Source organism: Bos mutus, chromosome 18 (assembly GCF_027580195.1).
Source record: "Bos mutus isolate GX-2022 chromosome 18, NWIPB_WYAK_1.1, whole genome shotgun sequence".
Taxonomy (NCBI): Eukaryota; Metazoa; Chordata; class Mammalia; order Artiodactyla; family Bovidae; genus Bos; species Bos mutus.
In genome coordinates, this window is record NC_091634.1 from 3,762,095 (window position 1) to 3,785,114 (window position 23,020).

At 42.7% G+C, this 23,020-nt stretch overlaps 2 protein-coding genes across 2 annotated transcripts; both read right to left on the minus strand.

Moving 5' to 3' along the window:
* Positions 1-4,219: 4,219 nt before the first annotated feature.
* Positions 4,220-7,646, minus strand: LOC102279414 (uncharacterized). Its single transcript, XM_070388230.1, has 6 exons — positions 7,550-7,646; positions 7,344-7,446; positions 6,969-7,155; positions 6,601-6,796; positions 5,661-5,769; positions 4,220-5,474 (listed from the first exon to the last, which is right to left on the minus strand). The coding sequence occupies exons 1-6, from the start codon at positions 7,644-7,646 to the stop codon at positions 5,420-5,422; spliced, it is 747 nt and encodes a 248-aa protein (XP_070244331.1). The 3' UTR covers positions 4,220-5,419.
* On the minus strand, positions 7,556-15,510 carry LOC102279538 (cationic amino acid transporter 3-like). The gene is given in 7 exon segments (XM_070386787.1): positions 7,556-8,081; positions 8,600-8,777; positions 9,601-9,759; positions 10,327-10,392; positions 10,395-10,725; positions 14,714-14,832; positions 15,382-15,510. Coding segments are annotated over 5 exon segments (804 nt in total). The 5' UTR covers positions 10,696-10,725; positions 14,714-14,832; positions 15,382-15,510; the 3' UTR covers positions 7,556-7,981.
* Between the last annotated feature and the right edge of the window lie 7,510 nt (positions 15,511-23,020).

Consider the following 23,020-nt stretch of genomic DNA (forward strand, 5'->3'; position numbering starts at 1 on the left):
TGATTGTTTACAACTCTCTCTCTCTTTTTAATATGGATCGTCTATGTTTTGTAAGTCTGGAATTTTAATCTTTATCTTTGCTGAGAATAACTACAGTATATATGCCCACACCATGTAATTAAAACACCTTTGCTCCATCAGAGCTTTGGTCCCTGTGTCTTGCTTTCTCTCTCTCTCTATCTCAGACTAATTCTTTTGGAGCACAGAGACCTGTCGTGCTCATTCTCCTGCCCAGGCTTCACCCACTAAATAGGGCATCAGGTGCCTTCATGAGCGACACAAAGCCCTGTGTTATTGGTTTTCTGCATAAACCAAGGAAATATCAGCCTCTTTCTTTCTCTTTTTTACTTTCTTATAGTTGACTCCTGACCACCAGGTTCTGGTCCATTAAAGGACCTCAACAGGAATGCAAGGGATTTCTGTATGTTAATTTTATATCCTCCAACTTTACTATATTCATTGATTAGCTCTAGTAATTTTCTGGTGGAGTCTTTAGGGTATTCTATGTAGAGGATCACATCATCTGCAAACAGTGAGAGTTTTACTTCTTTTCCAATCTGGATTCCTTTTATTTCTTTTTCTTCTCTAAGTGCTGTGGCTAAAACTTCCAAAACTATGTTGAATAGTAGTGGTAAGAGTGGGCACCCTTGTCTTGTTTCTGACTTTAGGGGAAATGCTTTCAGTTTTTCACCATTGAGGATAATGTTTGCTGTGGTTTTATCATATATGGCTTTTATTATGTGGAGGTATGTTCCTTCTATGCCTGCTTTCTGGAGGGTTTTTATCATAATTGGATGTTGAATTTTGTCAAAGGCTTTCTCTGCATCTATTGAGAGAATCATATGGTTTTTATCTTTCAATTTGTTAATGTGCTGTATCATATTAATTAATTTGTGAATATTGAAGAATCTTTGCATCCGTGGGATAAAGCCCACTTGGTCTTTTTAATATGTTGTTGGATTCTGTTTGCTGAATTTTGTTAAGGATTTTTGCATCTATGTTCATCAGTGATATTGGCCTGTAGTTTTCTTTTTTTGAAGCATCTTTGTCTGAAAACCTCATATTTAATACTGGAGGCTGTGCATTTGGGTGGCACCTATAGACCCCTCAGTCGTGTCTGACTCTTTGTAACCCCATGGACTGTACAGTCCATGGCATTCTCCAGGTCAGAATACTGGAACGGGTAACTTTTTCCTTCTCCAGGGGATCTTCTCAACCCAGGGATCGAACCCAGGTTTCCCACACTGCAGGCAGATTCTTTACCAGCTGAGTCACAAGGAAAGAAATATCAATAACCTCAGATATGCAGGTGGTACCACCCTTACGGCAAAAAGTGAAGAGGAACCTAAAGAACCTCTTGATGAAAGTGAAAGAGGAGAGAGTGAAAGAGGAGAGTGAGAAAGTTGGCTTAAAACTCAGTATTCAGAAAACTAAGATCATGGCATCTGGTCTCATCACTTCATGGCAAATACATGGGGAAACAGTGGAAAGAGTGGTTGGCTTTATTTTGGGGGGCTCCAAAATCATTGTAGATGGTAACTGTAGCCATGAAATTAAAAGATGCTTGCTCCTTGGAAGAAAAGTCATGACCAACCTAGACAGCATATTAAAAAGCATAGACATTACTTTGCCAGCAAAGGTTTGTCTAGTCAAAGCTGTGGCTTTTCCAGCAGTCTGGTATGGATGTTAGAATTGGGCTATAAAGAAAGCTGAGTGCCAAAGAATTGACGGTTTTGAACTGTGGTGTTGGAGAAGACTCTTGAGAGTCCCTTGGATTGCAAGGAGATCAAACCAGTCCATCCTAAAGGAAATCAGTCCTGAATATTCATTGGAAGGACAGATGTTGAAGCTGAAACTCCAGTACTTTGGCCACCTCATGTGAAGAGCTGACTCATTGGAAAAGACCCTGATGTTGGGAATGATTGAAGGGAGGAGGAGAAGGGGACGACAGAGGATGAGATGGTTGGATGGCATCACCAACTCAATGGACATGAGTTTGAGTGAACTCAGGGAGTTGGTGATGGACAGGGAGGCCTGGCATGCTGCAGTCCATGGGGTCACAAAGTGTCAGACATGACTGAGTGACTGAATTGGACTGAACTATAGACCCCACAAGAGACTGACCCAGACTTGCCTGTGAAAGTTCAGGAGTCTCTTGTGGAGGTGTGGGTCGACAGTGGCCTGTTTCAGGATCACGGGCACTGAATACCACAGTTCGTGCACAAGACCTTTTGAAGGAGGTTGCCATTATCTTCATTACCCAGGCCATAGTCTCAGGCCAAACAACAGGGAGGGAACACAGGCCCGCCCATAAACAGAAAATTGGATTAAAGATTTACTGAGCATGGCCCCCCTCGGAACAAGGCCCAGTTTTCCCCATAGTCAGTCTCTTCCATCAGGAAGCTTCCATAAGCTTCTTATCCTTATCCATCAGAGTGCAGACAGAATGAAAACCACAATCACAGAAACTAATCAAATTGATCACATGGACCACAACCTTGTCTAACTCAATGAAACTATGAGCCATGCCACGTAGGGCCAACCAAGATGGATGGGTCATGGTGGAGAGTTCTGACAAAATGTGGTCCACTGGACAAGGAATGGCAAACTACTTCAGTACTTTTGCCTTGAGATCCCCATGAAGAGTATGAAAAGGCAAAAAGATATGACCTCATCCATCACTTCATAATTTTCATATGAAAGTGAAGCCAGATCAGGGAATAAGTTCTCATCTCACAGAGTCCCTTCATCACCTTCTCTTCACTCCCTCTTCTCTCTCCTTGCCCCAATTTCCCTCTGCATTTCTTTCCTCCTGCAACACGATCTAGGCCTCACCATTGATAAATGAGACATGACTTTAAAGACTCATTTCGTATTCCAAGTAGTTTAACAAAATGTTTCCTCTACAAATCAAATACTGTGGTCTCCCTTTGATAATTTCTGGTAAATGAAAGGTTCCTCATCTTGGGTCATGTAAAATATTATGTGTCGGTGAGATTCTTTCATTATATGGCTCATCAAATGTAACTGAGTACTTACTGTGTTCCAGACCCTATTTTAGCTACTGGGAAGCAAAAGCGGGGTCAAGTGTTATGGTCTGAAGTTCTCCCCACTTTTGAATTCATAGGTTGAAGTCTTAACCCCTACAACCTCGGATTGTGACTGTATGTGGTGGTAGCGACTTAACGAGGGAATGAAGGGACTTCCCTGGTGGTCCAGTGGTTAAGTATCCACCTTCCAATACAGAGGATGTGAGTTCGATCTTTTGTTCAGACTAAGTCCAAATGGCAACTACTGAGCCCAAGCACAGCAACTAAGACCTGACGTAGCCAATAAATAAAGGTGAGACTTAAATGAAGAAAGGTTTTCCCTGGTGGCTCAGCAGATAAATAACCTGCCTGCAATGAGAGAGACCCGGCTTCGATTCCTGGGTTGGGAAGATCCCTTGGAGAAGAGAATAGCAACCCACTTCAGTATTCTTCCCTAGAGAATCCCATGGACAGAGGAGCTTGGCAGGGTACAGTCTATGGAGTTACAAAGAGTCGGACATGACTGAGCGACTAACACTTCACACTTCAAAAGAAGAAAATTATCTTGAAACGAGGTAATTAAAGTTAAATGAGGTCATAAGAGTGAGCCCTAAAGAAATAAAACTAATGTTCTTATACCAAGAGGATATTAGAATGCAGAGAACATACACAGAGACCAAGGGGTGAGAGATTTAGCAAATAATATCACAAGACAGCCAGATACATTGAATTTAGGTAAAGAATGAACACATATATTTTAATACATATATTATATTCACATATCTTATGCATATTAATTATACTTATTTTTATATGTATACATACACAGGTGCAGGCATATATAATTTTACTATGCTTCACAGATACTGCATTTTTTTGCAAATTGAAGGTTCATGGCAACCCTGAGTTGTCAGATAATGGTTAGAATTTCTTAGCAATAAAGTATTTTAAAATTAAGGTATGTACTTTTGGGGGGGGGGCGGGGGCATACTGCATGGCTTGTAGGATCTTAGTTCCCCAACCAGGGATCAAACCTGTATCCCTTGCTTTGGAAGGCAGATTCTTAACCACTGGACCACCAGGGAAGACTTTTGTCTGTTCAGTCTCAATTACTACCTTTTAATCCCAACCAACTATTTATCAACTAACCATTACTTCCAAACCACTTCTTCCACCACTGGAAATGCAGGTTTTTTTTTTTTTTAAGAACTTTTCCTCATCAACTCTATTGCATACCTCTAAGAGTCTCCTACAGAAAAGAAAAGAAAAAAGACCATTTATACCATGTTACACTACACCTTAATAAAGCTAGGGGAAAAGATACAAATGATCATTTCTCTTTCGCATTACGAAGTGATCCACTTTATTATTATTCTCATTTCATCAAAGTCCATTTTTATAGTAAATAGCTAGCCTAGCTTTCTCATATTGTGGTTGACACAATGTATACACTCCTTTCCTTTTATTTCTGACACATTTGCATCCTCATATTTAAAGTGCAATTCTTTAAAAAATTTTTTTTCACTTATTTCTTTTTGGCTGTGGCAGGTCTTTTTTGCTGTGCAGGCTTTTCTCTAGTTGTGGTGAGCAGGGGTTACTCTTTAGCTGCAGTGTCTAGGCTTCTCATTGCAGTGCCTTTCCTTGTGGTTCCCAGGTTCTAGAGCACAGGCTCAGTAGTTGGTGCACCAGCTTAGTTGCTCCACGGCATGTGGGATCTTCCTGGATCAGGGATTGGACCCATGTCTCCTGAATTGGCAGGTGGACTCTTTACCACTTAGCCCCCAAGGGAAGCCCCAAGGTATTGTCTTTCGTTATTGTGGACTCATTGTTGTTTACTCACTAAGTCATGTTTGACTCTTCTGTGACCCCATGGCCTGTAGCCCACCAGGCTCCTCTGTCCATATGATTTCCCAGGCAAGAATACTGGAGTGAGTTGCCATTCCCTCCTCCCTAAAGTGCAACCCATGACACAATACACTGATTGAGTTTCTTTCCTATGTGAATTTCTTTCCTCTTGCTGGAAATAGGCACAAGGAGGAGATTTTTATGTGCTAATTGATATTTTATTTCTTCCTCCAGTTCCTGCTTACATTCTTGTACATTGTTTTGTGAACTTTTATCTTGTTGTATGCTTATGAAACATGGACTTTTCTGTATGTATATTTTTAATTTATACAACTTTAAAGTCATTTTATCTTCTGTCAATGAATACACAGCTATAAGTGCATGCTGTGTTCATACTGTATCGAGGCTCACAGTGTCCCATGAACCAACAGACTCTCAAGTGTGTGGAGGGATTCCACACAGCAGCTGTTTCCTGTGGTTAAGATGACTCAGGACCGGGGATGTTTTTGTAAAGAGTTTGGGAGGTGGAGTCTGGTGGTTATTGCTCATTGTTTTCCTCCAGGCTGTGTCAGATCCCGTATCCAAAGTATATAACAGATCCTAGTAGGGAAATGAGACAGTGAGAAGGGAAATTAGGTGCTCTACTCACTTACAAATGCCCAGTTGTTCTTTAGTCACTAAGTCATAAAAGGCCTCCTATTATGGCATCTGACGCAGTTTGGGGATGAAGTAAAAGGAAGTGGTTCAGTCACCCAAGAGGCCTCTTTAGCCCAGAAGGCAACTTACCAATGGCATTCCAGACTCCACATTGGGCCCATGTTGCAGGGGTTAACTGCATCATCAAGTAAACATTCACAAAGATGCTCACCAGTGGGAGGACAGGCAGAGCAGGGGCCTGTGGGCAGAGTCAGTTCATCCCTGAGCACAGCCCAGACATCTGAAAGGGAGACCCTACCCCACGTAGGCAAGAACACTAGTCCTCAGCCCATGTGTTAAGTCCCTACTGAGACTGGATTTTTTTTTTTAATTTTATTTTATTTTTAAACTTTACGTAATTGAATTAGTTTTGCCAAATATCAAAATGAATCCACCACCGGTATACATGTGTTCCCCATCCTGAACCCTCCTCCCTCCTCCCTCCCCATACCATCCCTCTGGGTCGTCCCAGTGCTCTAGCCCCAAGCATCCAGTATCGTGCATCAAACCTGGACTGGCATCTCGTTTCATACATGATATTTTACATGTTTCAATGCCATTCTCCCAAATCTTCCCACCCTCTCCCTCTCCCATAGAGTCCATAAGACTGTTCTATACATCAGTGTCTCTTTTGCTATCTTGTACACAGGGTTATTGTTACCATCTTTCTAAATTCCATATATATGCGTTAGTATACTGTATTAGTATTTTTCCTTCTGACTTACTTCACTCTGTATAATAGGCTCCAGTTTCATCCACCTCATTAGAACTGATTCAAATGAATTCTTTTTAATGGCTGAGTAATACTCCATTGTGTATATGTACCATAGCTTTCTTATCCATTCATCTGCTGATGGACATCTAGGTTGCTTCCATGAGACTGGATTTTTAAACACTGAGTGTGGATCAGGGACAAGTCCACTGGTTGTAGCAGCTCCCCTCAATTCCTTGTCCATTGAAGGATTTTAGACCTTAAAGCATGTGACTTTATTCACTCAGGTGGATATTTTCAGCACGTAAGATCACCTACCTTGAAGTGAAGAGGAGAGGGGCTCTGGCGCTGCCTCCAGATGATGACTGTGACCCCAGTGATGAGCAGCAGCAGCAGCACAGCCACTGTTGTGAGCACGGGGTCTCAGGAGAACAACTAACTGGGCCACTGGGCCAGGATCAGGCTCAGGATGATCAGCAGGAGAACTGCAAGGGTCAAGATGGAGGAGAACGGCCTGGACCCAGAAGACAAAGATGTCAGGACCTTGGGCCACACCCCTCCCCAGGCTCCCCACATCAGGAATGGCTATCATATTTCCAAGATTCCTCCTCAGCTGACAAAGACACAGAATTCCACCCTATCCTGTCAGTTTTAGAATGCAACCAAAGAGAAATCCCACTGCTCACAGAGCAGGAAGGTACATCCCTAGACAATCTGGCCAGATTTCCAGGTGGGGTGGTGCTGGTAGGGAACCACAGAGTCTTTAGGATGTTTGAGGTTCCTGTTTCAGGTACAGAGTTCAGAGGATATTCTTCAACTTTAGTCACCATCTCAACTTCCTCCTCTGTTTTCTCATTCAGGTCTAGCTGGTACCTGGATAGAGGTATTAAGGCAATAATAACAACAGTCCCTACTAATCCAACATCAGACAGTTTATTTGTCTCTTTCCTGCCTTACGAAGGACAGGACATATAGAAGGCAGCATGAAACCAGAAGGGGATTACCTCTCTATCCACCCCCAGGGGTCCAAGACCCCCAGCCAAGGTATAGGGGACTCTTACCTGAGAACAAGCACAGAAAAAGTCGCAAGGGTGTAAGCAAGCATGATCCCAGTTAACATGAGTTCCACAATATGACCAAGGTCCAAGAGTAACACCTTGATGGCTAGAATGAGGACAGGAGCAAGGTAGAGAAGGGGGTGAGAAACCACTAGAAAAATCCAAGTTAAGTAAATTGGTTGGAGAAAGAGTGGGTTTTGTTTACTCACCTACAAGACTTCCAGAAGACATGATGGCCATGACGGGGGTGCCTGTGCAGGCATGGATCTGGGCAAGGCCCCGGAAAAGGAGCCCATCCTTAGCCATTGCGCAGGTGAACCGAGACATGAAAAATATGCTAAACAGAAGGCTGGGAAAGAAAATAGAAACACGTGTGGGGACGTGGAGAAGAGGGATAGACTAGGGCATCTCCTCTCTTGTCTTCATGGGGTAAGGTGTCTTCTCGCTTGTCTGTCAATCTCAAGGGCTGGAACACCTGAAAACCAGACAGTAGACAGGGAGAAAACCATGGCACTGACCTGTATAAAAAAGAACACAGGAAAAGAACAGCCATGATGTAGCTGGCAGGAGCCCACCCGATTTGGAGAAAGGTCTGCGGTAAAGGATTGTAATGATGAATCTGGTAGTAGGGCACCATGAGGCTAAGTGCTGCTGAGACTCCAAAATATGTCAAAAAGCCGACAGAGATGGAGATCATCATGCTCAAGGGGATGGAATGCTGAGGATTTCGGGTTTCTCTCCCTGCATGGTGAGTAGAAGTCTTGGGTGAGGAAAACACACTGGTATGAAAGGAAAAAAAAAAAAAAAAAATCCCCTTTCCTCTTGCATCTTCCAAAGCAGGCTAACCATCTACCAACCCCTGTGCCAAAGGGCAGTTGAAATTGTGCCCAAGCCCCAGATGGGACACATAATGACCATGTTACCTGTAGCAACCACGGCTTTAAGAGCAAAACATGGGTAGAAACATAAAGCTGCTCCTCGGAGAATCCCATTAAAGCCCAAGGGCACAAACCCTCCACCACCGAGAGGGCCCAAGCTATGAGAGAAGGAATGAGAAAGAACATGGATGGGATGTGCTCAGCTGTCTCTACTGGATTCCTCCCTTCATACCACAAGTCCTGGGCTCCAGCACCCCCATCATCTGATCATGTGGCTTCACCAGCCCAGATCTCTCTAGTCCCTACCGTATTCCCAGCTCAGCACTGCCCCCTCCCCCACTTCACAAGCATTACTCTGGCCAAGGGTCATAGCGTCCTAACCTATAGATGTCACTGGATCCGGATGTGTTCAGTCTATAGTCCTGTTCTGTGAGCTGCCAGTTGTGCAGGTCTCCCTTAATAAAGCCAGAGATGATCGTGAAGATTGGAACAAAAAATTTGACGCCTGTGAACACTTTGATAATCAGGGGTGACATATGAGGTCCCAGAAGTGTTACTCCTATGGGAAAAAAAGGAATATGAAACACTAAAAAAATAAAATAAAAACTATATATAGAGAAAGTAGACAATGGTTGCTAGAGGTGGATAATTGGCAGACTGCGGTGAGGTGGTGGACGGATAGTGACTGCTCAGTGGGTACAGGAAGCAGTCTTTCCTTTGAGGAGATGAACATGTTTGGAAGTAGATGGAGGCGATGGTTGCACAACATGGTGAATGTACTAAGAGCCACTGAATTGTACACTTTCAGATGGTTGATTTTTTATCTCACAATACATGTCTATGAAATCATCAGGTTGTATACCTTAAACTTATACAGTGCTGGATGTCATATAGATCTGAATAAAGCTGGGAGAGAATAATAAAATTTTTAATTTTATGCTATGAGAATTTCCTTTAAATTGAAAAAAAAATTACTTTTGGTCTCAATGCAGAGGAAGAAACTTGTTGGTCTAAGTAAAAGATTCTGAGCAGGGGTGATTTTGTTCCCCAAGCAGTTGGCTCTGTCTGGAGACTTTCTGATTGTCACAGCTTTTTCGGGGGATGGGTGTCACTGGTATCTAGTGAGTAAAGGCCAGGGATGCTACTGAACACCTGAAAATGGTTTCTTAAAAACCGTATAATGCACAGGACAGCCCCCCCACACCAAGAATGATCCAGCCCAAATTGTTAATGGTGCCAAGGATAAAAAAAACAGTTATGTTCTCCCCTCCTGGCACCTTTGTTTCCAGTCCTAACCCCCTTATTCTGCCACCCAAGCCTTTCCCTCCCCAGCTCCTGCTCCACATCCCACTCTTCTCATACTGTCTCTGTCCCCTTCTCACCAATCATCACCAGCAACAGGGCCAGAGCGACAAAGTCTGGGAACGTGGCCAGGAAAGAGGGCATATACGGAGAGAAAGTCTCCTCTAATGCCTGAGAGATGTGGTTTCTAATTAGACTGTCAAAGGTGATGCTCCACACTTTGGACAAACTGGCAGTGGCTGCAGAGGCAGAAGGAATACTCACTAACAAGCATAAATTGATTCTTGACTATGTGTCATGGGATGTATTAAAAAAAAGAAAGACAAAATACCTAATCTCAAAGAGCTTCTCTTGGAGTGGGAAGAGCAGACCCAGATAACTCACAAAATAGGTCACTATTTGATATAATTAGGAGATCAATGTTATGCAAGAAAAGAACACAGGAAAGTGGGACCAGGGAGGCTGGGAGATGAGGGTGGAAATTTTATATCTAGTGGTAAAGGAAAATCCCACGAAGACAACAGCTGAGCAGAGGCTTCAATATGGTGAAGGGATGAGCCTGTGGGACATGCAACCCACTCCCTACAGTTTCCTGTCCTTTGAATTCTTGGTATATCATTTAAGGAAAACAGGATAGAGCTGAGTAGAATGAAGTGGAATTTTCCTGCCACTATTATCCACCTCACCCACGAGGTAGATAACAAAGTGCTTGTGAATGAGAGAAGACCCCAATCCTCCTCTCTCCTAGTTTCCTGATCTTAAGTCCCAGGCCTTCCTCCCCATGCCCCTCCGCCCCATCACCTCACCAATGAGTAAGGTCAGGATGAGGTTCCAGCCAGTGATGAATGCGCGCAGTTGTCCCATGGTGACAAGCTGTAGAGATACACAGAACCGGAGCATGGTACCCTGGCCCATAACTCAGCGTAGCAGAGAGCACACATCACACAAGGCAGGGCGGCCACCAAGAAGGAGATGGCAATCGCTGGTCCAGTTATGTATTTGGTCACTATACCAGCCACGATGTATATGCCAGCTCCCAGGGTGTTGGCCACACCCAAGATCACCATCTGCAGGGTGTTCAAATGAGCCACAGGACTCTCAGTCTCCTCTCTGGGCTCCAGCCGCTGCCTGCGGACCAGCTTCTGACCAAGTTGGTGAACATACTGACGCAGCATCCTAGATGGAGTTGAGGAGGCTACGATCTGCTGAGAATGCAAGACACAAGGTCATTAAGCATGTCCATCCTAAACAACAGGTCCTACTGTGTAGCCCAGGAAACTCTTTTCGATATCCTGTGATAAAGCATAATGGAAAAGAATATGAAAAAGAATGTATATATATGTATCACTGAATCACTTTGCTGTACGGTATAAATTAATACAACACTGTAAACAGCTTTACTTCAATTAAAAAAAAAAAAAGATTCCATCTGCCCTTGACCCTGGGAATCCAATTCCATGGAATAATGGACTGATGTGGAGCAGGTGGTAAAAGGACACACTGGGTAAGTTCTCTGTCTCTGAGCTTTTGTTTCTTAAACATAAATACATCTTTTAATATGATTCAAAATTACTGGAAGGGTTGCTTGAAGAGAAGTGAGATAAAGTGGATTATGTCTGCCCAAATGTGCCTCTTTGGCAGGTAGACTGTTTTGAGTTGAAGGCCGTTAAGACCCAGCAGACTCAGGAGAAGCTCCTTGTCTCTCCCTTCAGTTCATTTCAGTTCAGTTCAGTTGCTCAGTTGTGTCCGATTCTTTGTGAGCCCAGGGACTGCAGCACACTGGGCTTCCCTGTCCACCACCAACTCCCGGAGCTTACTCAAACTCATGTCCATTGAGTCAGTGATGCCATCTAACCATCTCATCCTCTGTCGTCCCCTTCTCCTCCTGCCTTAAATCTTTCCCAGCATCAGGGTCTTTTCCAATGAGTCAGTTCTTCGCATCAGGTGGCCAAAGTATTGGAGTTTCAGCTTCAGCATCTGTCCTTCCAATGAATATTTAGGACTGATTTCCTTTAGGATGGACTGGTTTGATCTCCTTGCAGTCCAAGGGACTCTCAATAGTCTTCTTCAACACCACAGTTCAAAAGCATCATTTCTTCAGCACTCAGCTTTCTTTATAGTCCAACTCTCACAACCATACATGACTACTGGAAAAACCATAGCTTTGACTAGATGGACCTTTGTTGGCAAAGTAATGTCTCTGCTTTTTAATACACTGCCTAGGTTTGTCACAGTTTTTCTTCCAAGGAGCAAGCATCATTTAATTTCATGGCTGCATCCACCATCTGCAGTGATTTTGGAGCCCAAAAAAATAAAGTCTGTCACTGTTTCCACTGTTTCCCCATCTATTTGCCATGAAGTGATAGGATCGGGTGCCGTGAATGTTTGAGTTTTAAGGAAGATTTTTCATTCTCCTCTTTCACCTTCATCAAGAGGCTCTTTAGTTCCTCTTTGCTTTCTGCTATAAAGGTGGTGTCATCTGCATATCTGAGGTTATTAATACTTGTCCCGCAATCTTGATTCCAGCTTGTGCTTCATCCAGCCCAGCATTTTGCATGATGTACTCTGCATATAAGCTAAATAAGCAGGGTGACAATATACAGCCTTGACGTACTCCTTTCCCGATTTGTATCTCCCTTAACTCTCAAAATAATTAGATTAGTGGACCTATGGCAGGAAAATAGGCATTACCAGAGAGAACTTATAACCTCAGAAAGACTTCCCTGCCTGGAGTGGCAAACATTTTTTCACCAAGCACTTGCTCTTCCCATCACCCTGTGGATGTCCTCCCTTTTGAAGCCCCAGATCCTTACCTCATTCTGTTAAACTAATGGTACATATGAGCCTCCACTGACTGACTCTCTTGAGCCTCAAGTTTTTATGGGGCTCTCAAAACACAACAAATTAAATTTATTAATTTGTCTCATGTCAGCTTAATTATTAAACCAGGCAAAAAATCTAGAAAGAAAGGTTTCCTGCTTCTTGAGAAGCCAAAGATTCAAATGCAGTGTTGACACACAGTAGGTAATTAACTGGTATAAGTTGAGTGGATAAGAGGGGCTTCCCAGGTGGTTCAGTGGTAAGGATTCCGCCTGCCAATGCAGGAGACGCAGGAGACATAGGTTCACCCTGCATTGGGAAGATGCCCTGAGGAAGAAATAGCAACATACTCCAGTATTCTTCTCCTGGAAAGTTCCATGGACAGAGGAGCCTGGTGGGCTACCATCCATGAGATCACAAAGAGTCAGACATGACTGAGTGACTGAGCAGGCATGAATGAATGAACGGATGAGAATATATTTTTTTTTAATTGAAATCAACCAGCTCTGCTGGTTCAAATCCAGCTCTGGAACATATAAATTTTTCTGAGTTTTCACAAACTACCTAACATCTTTGCCCTCCTGTCCTGTATAACACAGGGAAAATTGCTATCATCATTATTCTCTTCCCTCTTTGATATGTGTGAAATGACTCTTTTAGGAGCTTGGTGATCAAAGAGCTCAGACTCCATACATTTCTTCAGCAAGGATCCTGAAACCTAATAGCTTTCTGCTTCATTGCTTGCAGAGTGACATGAAATAGGAACTCTGCTTTGGGACAGAAGAATATGGAATTTGTAGGAGGGACAGACTCTAGCCCAGCTCAGTCAAAGCATCAAACCAGAGAGGTCTCGCAACTGCCTGGAGGGAGGGCAACTAACCTTCATTCTGAATCAGAAATGACAGGACTCTGTTTCCTGCTCCTTTGAGGCCTGAAATGTTGCCTCACTATACTGTTCTGCGGGGCTAGGATGACCCAGTGACCACAAGTTACCTTCAGGGGGCTCTCTCTTCCCATGCTCTTAAGCTCAAGCTCAGCATTTTGGTTAAGAGCAAGGATTACACGTGTTCCCCATCCTGAAACCCCCTCCCACCTCCCTCCCCATACCATCCCTCTGGGTCATCCGTGTATACCCATGGCGGATTCATGTTGATGTATGGCAAAACCAATACAATACTGTAAAGTAATTAGCCTCCAATTAAAATAAATAAATTTATATTTTAAAAAAGAGCAAGGATTATGAACCCAGGAGAATATTATTAGAATGTTGGCTTTCTCACCACCCCTATGGCTTTGAAGAACTCATTTACTTCTCCAGATCTCCGTTTTCCTCTTTTTTATGTTCTGCAGATGAATCCTTGTGCATGTTAAACAGTGCATCTGCTATGGACACAGTATGATAATTTCTCCAAAAACTAAAAGTGGATTGATTTAATATATGATCCATTCACCCTATGGGTGTATACCCAAAATAACAGAACAGAGATTCTCAAAGAAATATTTGTACACACATATTCAAAAGAGAATTATCACAATAGCTGAAAGTTGGAAGCAACCCAAATGTCCTTCCACAAAGAATGGATAAACACAGTGTGGTCTGTATATACAGTGAAATATTATGCAGCCTTAAAAAGACAGGAAATTCTGATGTGTACTACAAGGTGGAGGAAACCTGAGGATATTATGTTAAGTAACCTAAACCAGTAACAAGAAGACAAATACTGCATGATTTCACGTCTATGAACCTCTGAGAGTTATCCAATTATAGAGACAGAAAGCAGAAAGGTGATCTTCCAGGGGCTGGGATGAAGGGGGAAGTGGAGAGTTATTGTAAAGTGGGGACAAAGTTTTAGTTTTACAAGATGAAAAATGGTCTAGAGACTGGCTGCACAACGATGTAAACATACTTAGCATTAGTGAACTGTGTACTCAAAAAGTTTTTTAACTGGAGGATAATTGCTTTACAATGTTGTGTTGGTTTCTGCCACATAACAAAAGGAATCAGCTGTAACTATATATGTGTTCCTTTCCCTCTTGACCTTCCCTCCCATCCCCCCATCCCACCCCTCTAGATCATCACAGAGCATCAGACTGGGCTCCCCATGATATACAGCAGCTTTCCATTAGCTATCTATTTCACACATGACAGTGTATACATGTCAGTGTTGCTTTCTCAACTTTCCACCCCCCCTCCTTCCCCCGCTGCATACTTAAAATCATTAAGATGGTTAATTTATGCCATGTGTATTTTACAACCATTAAAGAAATTGCTGCCAATGATAAACAACAGAGCCAGCGTCACAGAGTTCCTAGATGTAGCAAACCCAAAACTGACTTAATATAAGTTACCATGCAGTTGTCCTCCACACTTACCAAAATCCATAGTTTTTCATGTTGATATGGTTGCCCCAATATCTGCAGTGGAGGAACCCATAGATTTGGAGGGCCAACAGTATACAGGAGACTGAGATCAGATTCACATAATGGAAACCCTAGATAAAAGTAATCTTTTTTTTAAGAGTAATTTAACCTTTTTATTTTGCAGTATAGCCGATTAATAATGTTGTGATAGTTTCAGGTAGGCAGCAAAGGGACTCAGCCACACATATACATGTATTAATTCTCTCCCAAACTCCCCTCCCATCCAGGCTGCCACATAACACTGGGAAGAGTTCCCTGTGCTATACAGTGGATCCTTGTTGGTTATTCATTTTAACCACACATAGCAGTGTGTGCATGTCCATCCCAAACTCACTAGCTATACCCCTTCCGCCTATCCTAAAGGTATTCTTTCATATTGTTTGAACATCAGTCTAAGAAGAGTTTCCCAACCTCCAGACTTGATCCAAATCCCGACCCCTACCCGTTCACTCACAAACACAAGAATTCTCAGCTCTTCCTCCTTTCAACTAAAAACTGGTCTCTCTTCCCTCAGGCTGGAGCTGGGCTGACCCCCTGCACTCTGGGGTTGCAGAGGTCTCTTTGGGAGGATGTGAACTCAGCGCCAAGTCTCCTACAGAAGAGGGTGACCGGAGACTTACTGGATCCTTGGAGCAGAGCCTGGAGCACTGGGTCAGTCAGGGAGGCTGAGGTTAAGCCATGCAGGGCTGGAGCTGAGACATCTCCAAGAACTGAAGCGGGGAGTCCTGAGCACAGAAGACGGTCCTCACCCTTGGGTTGTTGGGGTGGAGATGGGGCTGGGCCGAAGGGGAGTTTCTGCAATGTTGTTATCAGCTCTTGACTCTTCAGTTGTTACCCTCAGGGTGGGGGGTGATTCTGAATTTTTTTTATTGTGTAATATATAGTACATAAAATTTACCATTTTAACCATCTTTAAGTGTGCAGTTCAGTCGTGTTAAGTATTTCACATTTTGTGCAACCAAACTCCAGGACTTTTTTCATCTGGCAAAACTGAAACTCTACCCATTCAACAAAATTTCCCCTTTCTTCTTTCCCAGTTCCTGGAAATCACTACTACTTTCTCTCTCTATAAATATGACCGCTCCAGGTACTTCATTTAAATGGGATCAAATAGCTTTTGTCGTTTTTTGTCACTATTCTTTTACTTAGTACAATGTCCACAAGGTCAGCTACATTGTAGCTTATATTTCCTTCTTTAAAAGAACATTTTAAAAAATTTTGGCTGTGCTGGGTCTTTGTTGCAGTGGGCAGGCTTCATTTAGTTGCAACTCTCAGACTTCCTCTATGGCATGTAGGATCTTAGTTTCCTGACCAGTGGATGAACCCACATCCCCTGCCTTTCAAGGCAGATTCTTAACCACTGAACCACCAAGGAAGTCTCTTCCCTTCTTTTTAAATGCTGAATAATACTTTATTATTGGTACATACCATATTTGGTTTACTTACTCTTTGGTCAATGGACACTAGGGTTGCTTTCATGATTTAACTATTGTGAATAATGTGTTATGAACATGGTTGGTCAAATATCTCTCCCCAAGTGTGCTTTCAATTCTCTGGGTACATCTTCAGAGGTAGAATTGCTGGATCAGAATGTTCTAAGATTTTACCTGCTTGTGATGGAGAAGATGTTCACATGTTGAGGAATGGGGAAGTGATTTTGACTTATCCATGGTTCACCCTGAATTGTGTGTGAACTAAACAGCCTGTCTAACCCTCACAGCTCATTTGCTTTAACCACCGAGGTAAAGAACATCTGTTTTGAAGATAAGGATGAGTAACTCCCTTCTCATGACATCCATGCTAACATTTCCTCCAAGATAAGTTTCCCTTCCCAGACATCAGAGTCCTGCTGTCTTGCTGTCTATGTCCTAAGTCTGTCTCTTTTGAAACCTTGAAGGAGTACACCCTGTCGTGTGTGAGTATATTCTCTGGATGAGGCATAAGACTGTTCTGGAAACCATGCTTCAGTGGGACACTTCTGAGAATTCCCTGGCAGTACTCTGTGCTCCACTGCAGTGGGCATGGGTTCAGTCCCCGGTTTGAGAACTAAGGACCCTCCACCCTCCCCTCCTTCTTCATGCCATGCAGCAGGGCCTAAAAAAAAAAAAAAAAAAAAAAAAAAAAGAAAACCAGAGCAGTTCTTCAGAGTTATTTAAGTGGTTGCCTCCCAGGCTATAGTGCTCAGCTTGGCTCAAATAAAACACTTTTATTCCTGTTAGATTGTTTATTGATTCTTTCCATGGACACTTGAACTCATTTGATCATAAAGGACCATGAGACATGTGAGCTGTAAGACTTGGGACCCGACTTACAACCCTGCTCCCTCCCAGTCCTCTTGCTGGATACCCACTGTCTACACATGATCTGAGACACTCCAGTGCGGGGGGACACACAAGTCCAGCTGGACCCCAACCAGAAGAAGGGGAGCTTAGGCTCTGATGTTAATTCAAGCAACACAAACATGGAGTAAGCATCTCATGTGCACCCAGCCTTGCACAAAAGGATGGAAGAGGGTAAAGGGGATGTGACTTGATCTGCTTCTTCAGGGAGCTATGTTTGCTGGGAGAGCTGAGCACAGAGACAGAAAAGGAAAATGATGTAAGAGATCAGGAGCTCTGCTCCTCCTGGAAGGAAAGCCCAAGAGTGAGAGGGGAATGTTGCAGTTTTGGAGGATGATAGTGAAGTGGTGACAAGATTCTGACCCAAGTCAAGTGACCCACATGCTAAAACACTGGGCACAAACCAGTAAAGTGAAGTGCAAGTCTCTCAGTTGTGTCCTACTCTTTGCGACCCCACGGACTATGCAGTCCATGGAATTCTCCAGGCCAGAATACTGGAGTGGGTAGCCTTTTTCTTCTCAAGGGGATCTTCCCAACCCAGAGACTGAATCCAGGTCTCCTGCATTGCAGGCGCATTCTTAACCAGCTGAATCACAAGGGAAACCCAAGAATGCTGGAGTCGGTAGCCTATCCCTTGTCCAGAGGATCTGCCTGATCCAGGAATTGAACCGGGGTCTCCTGCATTACAAGTGATTCTTTACCAACTGAGCTACCAGGGAGCAAAAGGAGACATAAATGCTTGACTGACTCTCACATTAACTTTTTTTTTTTTAACATTGAAGTATAGTTGATTTACAATATTGTAAATTTAAAAAAAAACAGCCATACAAGATGAAATGAAGTGGCTTAACCTATTCCAGAAAGTTTTAGTTCATTGAGTGAAGACGCACTTGAATCCCCAAAGTTGGTTAAAAAAAAGCAGTGTCTCAGTCCTGTCTGACTCTTTGTGAGTCCATGGACTGTAGCCCACAGGCTCCTCTTGTCCATGGGATTCTTCAGGCAAGAACACTGGAGTGGGTAGCCATTTCCTTCTCCAGGGAATCTTCCCAAACCCTGTGTTTGCACCAGGGTCTCCTGCATTGCAGGCGGAGTCTTTACCATCTGAGCCACGTCTGTGTTTCTTGTTGGCTGGGAAGGGTCTTCATGCTGCCGGGGCTTTCTCCATTTGCAGTGATGGGGGGTGGTGTGGTGCTGCTCTCTAGCCGCCTTGCTCAGGCTTCTCTTGTTGGGGAGCACGGACCCTAGGGTCACAGGCTTCAGCTGTGGCACAGGGGCTGTAGAGCACAGGCTCAGTAGTCAGGAGGATTACTTTAAAAGAAGACATTGGCCCATTTATTTGATTGGGTCATTTATTTTTCTGGAATTGAGCTGTAGGAGTTGCTTGTATATTTTTGAGATTAGTTATTTGTCAGTTGCTTCATTTGCTATTATTTTCTCCCATTCTGAAGGCTGTCTTTTCACCTTGCTTATAGTTTCCTTTGTTGTGCAAAAGCTTTTAAGTTTAATTAGGTCCCATTTGTTTATTTTTGCTTTTATTTCCAATATTCTGGGAGGTGGGTCATAGAGGATCCTGCTGTGATGTATGTCAGAGAGTGTTTTGCCTATGTTCTCCTCTAGGAGCTTTATAGTTTCTGGTCTTACATTTAGATCTTTAATCCATTTTGAGTTTATTTTTGTGTATGGTGTTAGAAAGTGTTCTAGTTTCATTCTTTTACAAGTGGTTGACCAGTTTTCCCAGCACCACTTGTTAAAGAGATTATATTTAATCCATTGTATATTCTTGCCTCCTTTGTCAAAGATGAGGTGTCCATAGGTGCATGGATTTATCTCTGGGCTTTCTATTGTGTTCCATTGATCTATATTTATGTCTTTGTGCCAGTACCATACTGTCTTGATAACTGTGGCTTTGTAGTATAGTCTGAAGTCAAGCAGGTTGATTCCTCCAGTTCCATTCTTCTTTCTCAAGATGGCTTTGGCTATTCGAGGTTTTTTGTATTTCCATACAAATTGTGAAATTATTTGTTCTAGCTCTGTGAAGAATACCATTGGTAGTTTGATAAGGATTGCATTGAATCTATAAATTGCTTTGAGTAGTATACTCATTTTCAGTATATTGATTCTTCCAATCCATGAACATGGTATATTTCTCCATCTATTAGTGTCTTCTTTGATTTCTTTCATCAGTGTTTTATAGTTTTCTATATATAGGTCTTTTGTTTCTTTAGGTAGATATATTCCTAAGTATTTTATTCTTTTCGTTGCAATGGTGAATGGAATTGTTTCCTTAATTTCTCTATTTTCTCATTATTAGTGTATAGGAATGCAAGGGATTTCTGTGTGTTGATTTTATATCCTGCAACTTTACTATATTCATTGATTAGTAAATCAATTAATTTAGTAAATCAATGAATGGGCCAAAGAACTAAATAGACATTTCTCCAAAGAAGACATACAGATGGCTAACAAACACATGAAAAGATGCTCAACATCACTCATTATCAGAGAAATGCAAATCAAAACCACTATGAGGTACCATTTCACGCCAGTCAGAATGGCTGTGATCCAAAAGTCTACAAGCAATAAATGCTAGAGGGGGTGTGGAGAAAAGGGAACCCTCTTACACTGTTGGTGGGAATGCAAACTAGTACAGCCACTATGGAGAACAGTGTGGAGATTCCTTAAAAAACTGGAAATAGAACTGCCTTATGATCCAGCAATCCCACTGCTGGGCATACACACTGAGAAAACCAGAATTGAAAGAGACACGTGTACCCCAATGTTCATCGCAGCACTGTTTATAAGAGCCAGGACATGGAAGCAACCTAGATGTCCATCAGCAGATGAATGGATATGAAAGCTATGGTACATATACACAATGGAGTATTACTCAGCCATTAAAAAGAATACATTTGAATCAGTTCTAATGAGGTGGACGAAACTGGAGCCTATTATACAGAGTGAAGTAAGCCACAAAGACACCAATACAGTATACTAACGCATATATATGGAATTTAGAAAGATGGTAACATAACCCTGTATATGAGACAGCAAAAGAGACACTGATGTATAGAACAGTCTTTTGGACTCTGTGAGAGAGGGAGAGGGTGGGATGATCTGGGATAATGGCATTGAAATATGTATAATATCATATATGAAACGAGTCACCAGTCCAGGTTCGATGCACGATACTGGATGCTTGGGGCTGGTGCACTGGGACGACCCAGAGGGATGGTATGGGAAGGGAGGAGGGAGAAGGGTTCAGGATGGGGAACACATGTATACCTGTGGCAGATTCATTTCAATATATGGCAAAACCAATACAATATTGTAAAGTTAAAAAATAAAATAAAATTTAAAAAAAGAAAAAAAAAAGATTACCAAAATATGATTATTCTTAATAGAAGCAATTTGTGTGCATTAGTTGCTCAGTCACATCTGACTCTTTGTGACCCTATGGACTTTAGCCTGCCAGGCTCCTCTGTCCATGGGATTCTCCAGGTAAGAATATTGGAGTGGGTTGACAGTTCCTTCTCCAGGGGATCGTCCCAACCCAGGGATTGAGATGTCTCTTTCTTAAGTGGCAGGAGGAAAGAAACTACAAGTGTCCCTCTTTTCCCCTTCTCTATACAAAATTAAAAGGAGGTTCCTCTTAAAATTCTGTGTTGCCATGATGACACCTGGTTCCACCTGAACTTGTATCAAACTTTGAGCTAACCAATGCGTTTTTCTTATGGAAATGTTTGTCTTAAGCTATGTTGAAGAACTATGTATTTACCCCAGACTCTGTCTTTCTCCAAGTCAATTAGGGGCTCAACAAACCAGTATGTTTTGCTCATACCTTGTTCTCCTAATCTATGTTAATGAAACTATATATTTACTTGGAAACCTGCCTTTCTTCAAGATTCATGTCAATCATTTTATGGCCCAGGACAGCTCGCCTTGTGCCAATGTTATCTCAAAATGCATGTTGTGGGTGAGGGCCTGGTACTAGTCTTTGAGTTTTAAGAATTCCCTTTCTCTAATTAGCAGCCTGCTAGTAGCTATATAACATCTGGCTAAAGACGTGCAGGGGGGCACTGTTTCTGCCCGCTTCTGAAGTCTATGTCAGAAGCCTTTTCTATCTCTTTTATGCTTTAATAAAACTTTATTACACACACATAAAAAAAAAAATAAAAGAAGACATTGGAGATGCAACGGATGCAGAAAAAGCTTTCTCGGAGCCTCCCTTATCAGACTCAAAGCAGAAAGTTCTGGTAAGTATGGCTGCCAGAAAGTCCCTCTCTGGGGACAGGCTGTGCCCAAGAGAAGGATGGTGAGTAGAACTAGGGCAATAATTGTGGACACAGTGGGGGAAGGAGAGGGTGGGAAGCATTGAGAGAGTAGCATGGAGACATACACGTGATCATGTGTAAAGCAGATGGCCAGTGGAAATTTGCCGTATGACGCAGGGAGCTCAGACCTGATGCTCTGTGATGCCTAGAGGGGTGGGATGGGGTGGGATGTGGGAGGGAGGTTTAAGAGGGAGAGGACACATGCCTACCCAGGGCTGATTCATGCAGATGTATGGCAGAAACCTACACAAAGTTGTAAGGCAATTATCCTCCAATTAAAAACAGAGACATTTACATTTTTTAAAAATTTCACTCCCTTGGAGTTTTCTATCCTGACGAAACTGGAAAGACCACTCATACCTGCAGAGACAAACACTATTACAAAGCGTCTCATCTCTGGTTTCTTAATTTATTTGTTTTTCCCAAAGAAACTCATTTGTTCTTCCCATAAAAGACTTTTCTCCCTACACCCCTCTACTAAGTTAGGTACAGAAGCCTGTAGCTTTAATCATTTAGCAAGTTATACTTTTGTTGTCTCCTGTATATAATCCTTCCTCCTGATAATTTGCCTTTTCTGTGTCTTTTTTGCAGGCTCCAGTCAAAAAACCTGAGGATAAAGGGGGGGGACGTTTTTCTGTTCCAAGAGCAGCCAAGTTTAACTGTTTCCACAATATGATGTTGCTACTGCATAAAATGTGTGGCCAGGTAAAGGAAGTAGTGGACAGCGTTCACGCATTTAACGTTGCCATAGAGACGACTATGTGTCAGGAACTAAAATAGGCATCAGAGACTTAGAAGGAAAGAGCACTCCCACTTTAACAACAGGGGGCATTGGAGACAGTTTATCTGGAATCCATTTCACACACCTTTTTAAAAAAAATTTTAATTGGAGGATAATTGCTTTACAATGACTTATTCGTTTCCGCCATACATTGCCATGAATCAGCCATAGGTACACGTATGTCCCCTCCCTCTTGGGCCTCCTCTCCCACCTCCCACTCCATCCACCCCTCTAGATTGTCACAAGGCACTGGGTCTGAGCTCCCTGGGTTATAGACCAACTTCCCATTAGCCATCTGTTTTACACCGGTAATGGAAATGTTTCAGTGCTCCTCTCTCAATTCATCCCACCCTCTCCTTCCCCCACTGTGCCCACAAGTCTGTTCTCTATGTCTGCATCTCTATTGCTGCCCTACAGATAGGTTCCTCAGTACCACCATCTTTCTAGATTCCATACACACGCATTAATGTAGGATATTTGTTCTGCTCTTTCTAACTTACTGCACTCTGTATTAAAGGCTCTATGTCCATCCACCTCATTAGAACTGAGTCAAATGCATTCCTTTTTATGGCTATTGGTCATGCTATTTAATTGGTATAAATACTGGATCATTTTTCTGCCCTGGGGAATTATCAACATCCTGGTTTTGGCTGATTGTGTTTTTACTCAAACTGTGAATCTATCCCTTATGATCACGATGAGCTGTAGTTGATCTAGAGGCTTGAGGACACTCTGATTCAGCTTTTCATCAGGACTGTGTTCCGGGCGGTGTTCTGTGTTGTCTGTTGCAGCACACTGGCTAACACGG

Coding starts and splice junctions, on each gene's coding strand:
- LOC102279414 (XM_070388230.1), bottom strand. CDS start 7,646: ATGGCTAAGGATGGGCTCCTTTTCCGGGGCCTTGCCCAGATCCATGCC. Junction 7,447..7,549: donor GTCTTCTGGAAGTCTTGTAG/GTGAGTAAACAA, acceptor TCCTCATTCTAG/CCATCAAGGTGTTACTCTTG. Junction 6,797..6,968: donor GGGATGTACCTTCCTGCTCT/GTGAGCAGTGGG, acceptor TTCTGGGTCCAG/GCCGTTCTCCTCCATCTTGA.